Source organism: Papaver somniferum, unplaced genomic scaffold (genome assembly GCF_003573695.1).
Source record: "Papaver somniferum cultivar HN1 unplaced genomic scaffold, ASM357369v1 unplaced-scaffold_18, whole genome shotgun sequence".
NCBI lineage: Eukaryota > Viridiplantae > Streptophyta > Magnoliopsida > Ranunculales > Papaveraceae > Papaver > Papaver somniferum.
The window spans coordinates 6,001,998-6,012,441 of record NW_020627707.1 but is presented as its reverse complement, the minus strand read 5'-3'; the positions used below and the strand labels follow the sequence as shown (position 1 = coordinate 6,012,441).

The following is a 10,444-nucleotide window of genomic DNA, read 5'->3' as shown; positions in this document are numbered from 1 at the left end:
AAAATAAGAAACCAACAAAGAAATACAAATAAAAAGACATGGAATAAGTTCTAAAGTCTGAAAACAATGCCTAAGATAAAGCATTTTATATGGAAATGTCTATCGGATTCTGTTCCTTCTAGTGAAAGACTGGTGAGGAATTTTAGGGGAGAAATATTAACTTGTGTTGTTTGCAGTTAGAGTTATGAAACAACAGACTACAAGAGAAGTGCTAATGTCTGTCCCTGGTAGCAGCATATCAATGGCAGGATTTAATAATGCTCAATCTTGGATTTCAAGTTGGTTTGCAGAGATCAATTCTGACATCTTCATGGATGATAAATGGATTTCCCAGATTTCGGTGACGCTGTGGGAAATCTGGAAGGAAAGATGCACATGTGTCTTTGATTGGCCTAATCGTTAAATTTTTTGCAGGTGTACACCAATTCTCAAGATGTATCTACAAGATTGGACATCTAGATTCGAAGGAGGCTAAATGTGATGTTGTATTAGAAGCAGTTCGATGAGCTATAGCTTTGGGAATACAAAATCTGCAAGTGGAAACTGACTCGAAGAATGTGGCAGCTCCTATTAATGAAGAAATCACAAGCTTATCCTGAGAGAATCAAAGAATAATAGAAGACATAAAAGTCTATCTTAATAGCTGGATATGCCAACATGTTAGTAGAGATTGTAATAAACCTGTTGGTTCTATGGTTAACCATGCCAGAAAATTCAAAATTCTTCCCAAATTACATATCTTAACAAGTGATTGCTGAGATGAACAATGTAATTTTGGTTTAAGAGTCCCAATAAACTTATTTTTGCATCAAATATGAAAAAAAAAAATTGCTATCAAACGCTCGTATAACGTGTCTATGAGATACAAACGCTCATATTACGTCCACAACCAATATCCAATATCCAAAGCCCATTTTCCAGTAGCAAGTACCAGGTTGGGCAGAGATAATCTCTCGTAAAGGTCTTATCTCCAAGATATGGTTAAGTTTCTACACCGGCTCACCTGCCTGGGAAACCTGTCGAAGACAGTAGTAAGTCCTTGGCACCTTTCGTGTCCCGGGTGGAACAGGGGGTGGTCGCACCATTTTAGTAGGGTTTACGAGTTCGCGACCGTTAAAGTAGCATACCCACTTTATCCCTGCCCAGAGCAAGCAGGGCTACAGGGAGGAGTCCCCCTTTCAAGATCCTGTTGCCTTGCATAGCCACAGGAGAGAGTCCCTCCTTTCACATATGCTAGGATGGTTTCACATGTTCACTGTTGTAAGGGACAATAGTCGATAACTTTTCGACAGCTAAGCACAGGGGACCAAACTATTCTTTCTCTCGGATAACCGAGGAGAAGGCTGAAGAGGTAGTCGGGCTAGTTGTCGCCGCGTGAAACTGGGGCCAACCAGCACCGAAGACCAAACACTACTCATACGCCAACACGTATTTTCCCTTTAGGAACGACCGTCTCAGGAAGAACTAGCAACTCATGTCAGTGATGACAAGAGAAACACGCGCTCCCGGGGCAAATCGATCCCAATGAACACGTTGTACGCAGGGACGGAGCCAGCCCATTGCAAGGGGCGCACTTGCATCCCCTGCCCAGCTGGTTCGAAAGCCCATTTCAAGCCTGATTAGAAATTCTTTTAATATCCAGCCTATTTTTACATTTTTGTACCCAAAAAAATTTATTGCACCCCATAACAAATTTTTGCACCCATCCAACATTTCTTGGCTCCGCCCCTGACTGTGCGTGAACAACCAACCTCATATAATTTGCATAGGCGTTTCATTGGAACGTATTTACCGTGTTTTCACGAACAAATTTACTTATATCGCTTATTAAATCTCTGTCGCAATTATTAAATATATTTCAATATAATATTTCCTTCACCAGTGTGCCAAAACACAAAAGGTAAAACTAAGAGCTGTATCCGGCTTAACTATTTGGTTTTCTAGCAACTCTTGACTGCATGTGCTCCTATACAAAAGGGCTTAGATGGAGAGTTTCTAATGGTTGGACTAAATCCTAAGTTGATGCCTTCGGCTGGATATCACTGGCAAGTTGGACAAAATTCATTGCTCATTCAAATAATTGGGTTAGTTTTTGTGGTTATGAATCAACATAAGTTTTTGTGGTTATGAATCAACATAATAATAGATTCAACCATTGAATAGATTGTTTTCACGAGACAAATGATGTGTGCAGCATAGCCAGTGTGCTCATACCGATCTGTTTACTTACGTGAAATGGGTCATTTGTCCAAATATTTTTAAAACATGATTCTAATGGATGAATAAAAATTAATATGGGTGAAATGGACACCAAAAAAATAGCAATGATGAAACTGGATTCATCCCGATTTAAACTTAAAAAATAGCGAGGATGAAACTGGATGCATCCTGATGTAAATTAAAAATAAGAAAAAGTATTTGAAAATGGGTAGGATGAAACTGTTTACATCCTAGCTATTTTTACATTTTTGTCCATTTAAACAGTATAAAATTTTACATGTCTTTTTCACCCAGAAATTGTCGTTATTGGGTTAATTGACCAATTTTGTGTTTACTTATTGAGTGCATTTTTTTTTCTTTCCCTGAAGCATGAAAATTATCGGATTAAACTGAAATTACACGAGGATATGTTATCTCGGTAGAGTGTTCTTACAAAAGTACTTATAGAAGGTGGGGTTACATGATCCCACGGTATTGTGACGGAAATGGGTACTTTTCTTTAGTTATTACTTTCTTTAGCCGTACTTTCATGAGAATAAGTTTCTATCCTACCATATGTAACATTAATGCAGTTTGGTCTTGTATCTTTGTTTATAGAGAATGTAACAAAGCAGCTGATGCTCTAGCTAAAGCTGCTAGAAAAAATAATCTGTGTGGGAAATGGTAGTCTTATCCACCTGAATTGTTAATTTCTCACATAACTAGTGATGTAACTTCTGTTCCTGTGTAATAATATGTTGGTTGTTCTGTTAAAAAAAAAGTTTCTATCCTACCGTAAAGGCTGTAGATATGTTGATAGTCAAGCTCATGCATGATTCTAAACATCCTAGCCAACACTTGTTTGGGATTTTCGCACCGGTGTCGAAGAAACCTCTGAAAGGCAATTAATCAAACAACAATAATAATAGTTATAAAAAAAGAAGAAGAAATACAGCGATCATAATAATTATAAAGAAGGGAGACATAGCACCTAACCTCCTTGAATAGATGGGAAAAGGAAAAAAGAAAATATAAAAAGAAGAAAATTCTCATAAAGTATCACATTTTATTATTGACCTCCTCCACCAAAATATTATCAAAGATCCAAGACTTTTCAATAGATGAGGTAACTGTCAACTTACACTTAACTAGTTGGAATACACTTTTTGAATTAAACAGTCAAAATTAAAAATGGCTAAATTGGGGCGTATGGTGATTAATTGGGGCCTATGACTAAAAAACAAAAGGGTCATTAAGAAGTAATCTCTAAAAAACCCTTATCCAACTATTTTAATTAATGACTAATTTGTCGTTGATTACTTAGCGTTAATTTAGTTGATTAGTAGTAAAAAAATCGTGTTAGATGTGAAATTAACTTGTGTTAATGAATCATCTAAACATGAAAAAATTTAAAATTTTGACATATTTTTAAGAACACCAACCAAGAATCGTTCTTTGTTCACATTAGTATCAACCAATTGTAACTTCAAAAACATACATAATTTTTTTGAAATTTGCTTTTACCCAGCATCATTATCCATAATCGGTTTATATGGACATGAACATAACCCGATTCTGGTAATTTTTTTCTTTTTGATCGGGAAATTATGTGTTGTTAAACATCAAATACAACTAACATTTATTCTACTCCATACATATACTCAAGTTAAGAATGAGTATGATTTCATACTCATTTTCAAATCGCTTGAGAAGTTATACTCGTTTTCAAGTTGGGTGCAAAATCATACACATTTTCAATTCGGGTATAACACTATTTTCACTTGTACTCGAACTGAAATCGAGTATGATTTCATACTCATTTTGTGATCGAGTATTAACTAGAAGAAAAAAATGGGTTAACCAGAATCGGTTTATGTGGTCTTTCACATAATCCGATTCTAGTAAAAAAAACATACAGAAGACTTGATATTTCACATAATCGGTTTATATGTGAGGCATATAAAGACCGATTCTTGATTTCTCTACAAATCCAAACTTGGACTCAGAATCGGTTTATGTGCGCATTAGTATAAACCGATTGTGGTTGATGTTCATCACATCAACCCAGAATCGGTTTATGTATGTGTACACCAAAAACCGATTCCTGGTAACATCAACTACAATCGGTTTATTCTAGTGCACATATAAACCGATTATGGGTTGATTTTTCAGAAAATTAGATGAAGAAATTTCAGAGATTCATTGTTAAATCATTGTTGAGTTTCTCTAAAGGAACGGATTAAAGGGAGTTAACTCAATCACTCGAATTTGTTTGTCGTCGAAATTTTTTTCAAAAACCAAAAAATAGAGAATTGACTTGTTGTTTGTGATGTAGTTTTAGTTTTTTTTTTTTTTGATGAATTCGGTTTTAATTTTTGATTGAAGATTGTTAATAGAAATGATTTAGATTTTAGAATTTGTTTTAGGAATTATTCATAACGTATAAGGATAACCTAGTATTTTAATACACTTTAGACACGCCTTATCATTCTCTATTGGATGGATGAAGAAATCCATAGATCCAAATTAATCGTCATAGGCCCTAATTTAGCCAGGTTAGTAAAGTCAAAAAAATAAATAAATAATTGGAATTGGGAATAAAATTTTAGTGAACTAAGACAAGTGGCGTGTGTGTGTGGGGTGGGAGGGGGGGGGGGGGGGGGGGGACATCTCTATTTTTTTTTTCACACTCCTTGGTAAGTAGAGAGTTCCACCAACAAAGAGCAGTAGCAAAGGCTCCGAATATAACTAAGACAAGTGGGGGAGCCAGGTTATAGGAAGGGGTGCAAAAATTGTCCTTACCATGCTAGGGGTGCAAAATGGGCTTGTGAGACTATTTTATACCAAAGAAAAGCCTAAATAGCTAAAGTTTGGATTGAGAGCCGGCTAGGCTTCGCCCATCACTAAGAAATCCGCACAAACATTACCTTCCCCGTAATTATGGAACTCAATTATCTTCACAAAAGTGGAAACAATTTTCCTAATGTGTTCATAGTTTTGAAGGCACTAATGGAAAACGACATTCATGGAATTACATGCTACAAAATACAATGAAGATTACGAGCTTTTGCTATATGTTTCGCTCCCCAAAACTCAGCTTTAACTGAATTATAAATGCCACTAGAAAGTAGAAACAAAACAAAACGGCTGGATTTCCGGCAGAAAAAGTCTTTAACATCAGCATCAACAAGTACAACCATAAAGTATCAATCTTTTTGTCAGAGATTATGAGTTTGTGGCCGGTATCAACATCATCAATATCTCTTTAATTACCGGCCACAAACCCATCATCTCTAACAAGAAGATTGAAGCCATCATCTCTGACCAGATCATTTTATAAATTGATTCTTGGTACCCGCAATTCTTCTCTTCTCTAGAATATCCAGTTCTGTAACCACCTCAGGAAATTCAATGTCAGTCCAAGTAACCTATCAGCGATTGGCTTTAGTATCTCCTTTCAATGACCGGGCATGCAAGAGTACCAAACTGAATATTGTCCGATGCAAAAGATCCTCACATGCTAGAGTGTCCCATCCGCCAAACCCTGATCACCAAACTACAACTCCGATTAGTACTGGGGTGGAAAGAGATGGAAAATTTTTATTGGTGAACCCTAAGCCTAAGAAAGGAATTGCTTCTCAGTTCTTTGATTTTTTTGAGAACTTGATAGTCAAGCTCATGCATGATTCGAAACATCCTAGCCAACACCTGTCTGGGATTTTCGCACCGGTGCACGAAGAAACTCCGCCTCAACCAAATCTCTTGTTAAAGGATACCTTCCCGTAAGAACGAATAATCATCCGGCACATGTATATATTTTGAGAACTGTACGACATACCTTACATACACACATATATATATCTCGCCAGTTAACCGATTAATTTTATGTGATGCTATACATACAGGAAGGATTGAATGTAGAGTTGCTAATGGTCGGTCCAAATCCCAAGTTTAAGCCTGTCGCTGGATATCACTGGCAAGTTAATTAGACGAATATCACTGTTCATTAACTGGTCGAGTTTTTGTGGATATGATTCATGTGAATCGATTATATTTGATTACATCATTTGACACTGTGCAAATTATTGAAGATTATTGTAAGTTTCTTGTCCGGTACCTTGATAATAACTGTTTAACTTATTGCGTGCAGGTACGATGGAGACGGGTACGTGTATCTTGTTCTTTCTTTGTTTATCGATGCTATTATTTTCCCTTTTAACGTCCAAGAGTGCTGAAATCTGCCTTACAAGTCAAACCCGACAGTTATGCTGGTCTACGAGTGCTCAAAGATAATATGTATATTGGTTCAAATGCTTAAAGTAGGACAAATGCCTGCACCCCGTGCTGTACTTTCCTGTTAATATGAGTTACGGTATGCTGCAGAATGGTTCATGGTTTGCGAATTAAAGATGGAAAGGCAACATATGTTTCACGCTACGTAAGGACATCTCGTCTTAAGCAGGAAGAATATTTTGGTGAAGCGAAATTTATCAAGGTATATATCTGTACAAGTCGTATACCTGCTTTTTTCTTCAATTGCTGTTTTCATTGTTTTCGACCATGTGAAAAAACTTCTCCTTTAAGATATGCATATAACTGAGAACGTAGCCACTTCATTTTTCGGCTCTACGGCTGTTATATATACATAAGACTTATCAATCTCGACTGTCTTTACGTGCTCTGGAATTGTAATGCCATTTGCAGATTGGAGATCTTGAAGGACTATTTGGATTGTTAATGGGTAGAATGTTTCATATGGATGGGGACAGAGTAGGTTTTCCATTGACAATTTTCTATTTACTAGTATTTTCCTTTTATAAAGAAGAAGTTTGTATTCTTAAAAAAGACAATTACTCCGGACAAATCCGTCCATTGAGGTTATACCAAAACCGCATAGACATATGAAAAGATGAGGTCGTCCATTGAGGTTATACCAAAACCGCATAGACATACGAAAAGATGAGGTTATACCAAAACCGCATAGACATATCAAAAGGTGGGCCTTGTGCCCCAGAAAAACAGATGATTTCATATGTGGATTTAAGACTGCACAGGAACCGGATCGGAATCGGAAAACCAGACCGGCACCGGTAAATTTGGACCGGAACCGGGAAAAACGGTACAGCAACGGGAATAAGTTTTAGAACCGGTGTAGAGGGGAACATGTACTGGTTCGCGGCCTATTCCCGGCAGTACCGTACCGAAAAAACCGGTTAATCCTTACTATGGGTGTAAATAAATCCTAACCTTCCATTCTAGGTATTGACACTCTTCTTTGCTTCTTTTTCTTCTTCGGTGCTGTTATCTAATACTCCCCAAGACTCAGACGCAGAGAAAAAAGAAAAAAAATTGAAAGAAGAAGCCATGGGATGGTTTTCCTGTTATGGGAAATCAGATAAGAAAGCAAAGCTCGAGAAATAACCATTTGAAATCAAATCCTAAGAAACAACCCATAGATCAGATCCATTTTAAGTCTACAGGTATCTTATCAATTAAATTATTACAAACTCTCAACAAGAACAGTTTCTTAGTTTAATAGTATAACCTTATTCAATTTTAGCATATGTATGATTTTGGATTGTACAGGTACGTCTATCTGATTTCTACTGTTGGGAGATTACTTATATGGATGAACGATGAGTTGAAGAAGTAGAAGTTTGGTTTAAGCTCGGTTTAAATCCAGAAAAAGATTGTTGATATAGCCAAAATTGTAAGGGGATCTGAAGCTGTTATGGTTTATTGGTGGTTGAAATTGTGAGGTTTGATTTTGCATGTATTGTGTTTTACTAATTTGGATTATTTCTTTTCTCCAATTTGAAGAATTATCATGATTTTGGTTTTGCTTTTTCTTTCTGGGGTGGGATTGAATCAAGATGTGAATTTTTGGGGTGGGATTGAATCAAGATGTGGATTGCACGTTTACTGATTTTTCTAAGGTTAGATGGTAAAATTCAGCTAAGATACGAGAGTAAGAGTGTGGATAGGGGTGTAAATTCAGGCAGGCCAGGCCGCCCGGCCCAAAAACTAAGACAGGCCGAGCAGGTCAGGCTTAATATTTGTGAGCCCGTAAACAAATTCAGGCCGGGCAGACCTGGTAAAAGTAGATAATTTGCTACCCAAAGACCGCTCAAAGCCCGCTTTTTATACGGGCAGGCCAGATCGGGCCGGACATGCCACTATTTTGAAAAAAAAAAATTTAAGTTTAAATTTTCAAATGAATGGTATTAAATATATTTATTTTTAATACAATATCATTTCCTTTCTAACATTGCATACCGTAAGTGATAGTATTATTTTATGTTTAAATTATAATGACAAACTTTTAAGTTTAGCCTATAATAAATAATTAATTAGAGTACAATAAACTTTCTATAAGAAAATTTATTATCATTAATGTTTTGAAAAGACTAATTATAAGTAAAAACAACTGTATATTTTATTTTTCTTGATACAAAATTGACAATTATAAAATGGTAACTTTTAAGTCTTTTAAGAGGATATTAAATGATTAATGACACATAAAAGGCTTTCAAGTCGGGCACCAGGCCGGGTATCAGGCCGGGCATCATAATTAATTGCAAAGCCCGAGACAGCCCAATTAATTAATCCAGACCAGGCCAGGTGGCCCATGACGGGCCATAACAGGCTTTGGGCTACTTCGGGTACGGACGGACTCGGGCGGGTACATGAAAGCCGAGTATTTTCGGGTATTATTTACACCCCTAAGTGTGGAGACCAGAAATAGGGTAAAAACCCGGTACCGGACTGGAACCGGACCGGTCTTACAGGTCCAGGTACAGGTCCTCAGAATGAGGTACCGGTCAACACCAGGTACAGGGACCGGTTCCATAAGAAAATCGGACCGTACCGGACCTTGTGCAGCCTTATGTGGATTTGTTTGTGTCTATGCAGTTTTAGTATAGTCTTAATGGTGGTGGATTGTCCAAATTTTTTGCAAAACTAAACCTTTGGGAAAAAGAAAAAGGATGATTCTAAACAGACCGAGAAAGTAGATTGCACCAAAACAATATCTCATTTTTTGTCTCACAATTTTTTTGTGTGGTCCCGGTGGGCCTTGCGGAGGATAGCAGGGGGTCCCATTTTTTGGATTTGTTGTGTCTAGTGGTTTCCGTGTGGTTTCAATCACGCGGTTCACCAAGAATTTTTGAAAGAAAGGGATGATTCTAAACAGACCGAGAAAGTAGACTACACCAAAACAATATCTCACTTTTTGTCTCACAAATTTTTTGTATGGTCCTGGTGGGCCTCGCGGAGGACAGCAGGGGTCCCATTTTTTGGATTTGTTGTGTCTAGCGGTTTACGTGTGGTTTCAATCACACGTTCACCAAGAACCGAGAAAGTAGACTACACCAAAACAAAAAAGGGTGCCTAGGGTGTTATGTGCCGTCACTGTCGTGTTGTGTTGTGCGTTGTTGTGTGTAAGGATGCACAAGAGTCGGTACGGTCCGATTTTCTGTTGGAACCGGTCCCTGTACCTGGTGTCGACCGGTATCTTATTTTGAGGACCGATACATGTACCTGGAGTTGTACCTGTACTTGTAAGACCGGTCCGGTACAAGACCGGCACCGGGTTTTTACCTATATTTTGACACATAAATGGGAAAGAAAACTTCACTTGAATGAACCTCTAGAAGCCTGGAACCAAAAAAAAAATAACACTGCAGTTTCAATCATACGACAACATCATTCCAAACTTGACCCTAATTATTTGAGCTGGCTACACAAGATACTAGTTCATGTTCAATACTAGTAAACAAATTTCAATCACACATAGAGGTAGCCGGATAAAGAGACACAAAATCACACAAGAGAGATTGAACAAAGACCGTCAGAATGAGTCCATCAACAACCAGCAATCGGGATTGACGATATTTTACTTTCAGTTCTTCAATCGGCTTGAATCTCGAACAATGATTGTGACCCTAATTTCACTTTCAGTTTTAGAGACTCAGACTGCGGCTATGGCGATTCGTTCTTCTTCTTCTCTGTTGTCAAATCTCAAAAAATACCAATCAAAAACACATCTTTTCTCTCCTTATCCAGAGCACCATTCTCTTCTTCATCATCAGGATCTGTATCATTAATAACCAATCATATCGAAGAAGAACCAGAGAATCAAGAAAATGGTGATAATCTCAAAACCAGATTACCCAAACTCAGATTCCCAAATCGGAGTGCAACTACAACTATTCAAAATTGGATTAACGAAAGAAATCAAGTCACA

General features: G+C 37.3%; 1 protein-coding gene and 1 pseudogene across 2 annotated transcripts; both read left to right on the top strand.

Annotated features, from left to right (window-relative positions):
* The first annotated feature begins 5,458 nt into the window (after positions 1–5,458).
* LOC113337977 overlaps positions 5,459–10,444 on the top strand; it is a 76,146-nt pseudogene continuing 71,160 nt past the window's right edge.
* LOC113338023 (carotenoid 9,10(9',10')-cleavage dioxygenase 1-like) lies at positions 5,875–8,040 on the top strand. 2 transcript variants are annotated; one of them, XM_026583548.1, is made up of 6 exons: positions 5,875–6,008; positions 6,105–6,175; positions 6,350–6,364; positions 6,583–6,694; positions 6,904–7,679; positions 7,786–8,040. In XM_026583548.1, exons 2-5 carry the CDS (start codon positions 6,129–6,131, stop codon positions 7,102–7,104), a joined length of 375 nt encoding a protein of 124 aa, XP_026439333.1. In that variant the 5' UTR covers positions 5,875–6,008; positions 6,105–6,128; the 3' UTR covers positions 7,105–7,679; positions 7,786–8,040. The 2 variants fall into 2 exon arrangements, with proteins under 2 accessions (XP_026439333.1, XP_026439334.1); XM_026583549.1 differs by having other exon boundaries at positions 5,922–6,026.

Coding starts and splice junctions, on each gene's coding strand:
- LOC113338023 (XM_026583548.1), top strand. CDS start 6,129: ATGGTCGGTCCAAATCCCAAGTTTAAGCCTGTCGCTGGATATCACTG. Junction 6,695..6,903: donor GTGAAGCGAAATTTATCAAG/GTATATATCTGT, acceptor TGCCATTTGCAG/ATTGGAGATCTTGAAGGACT.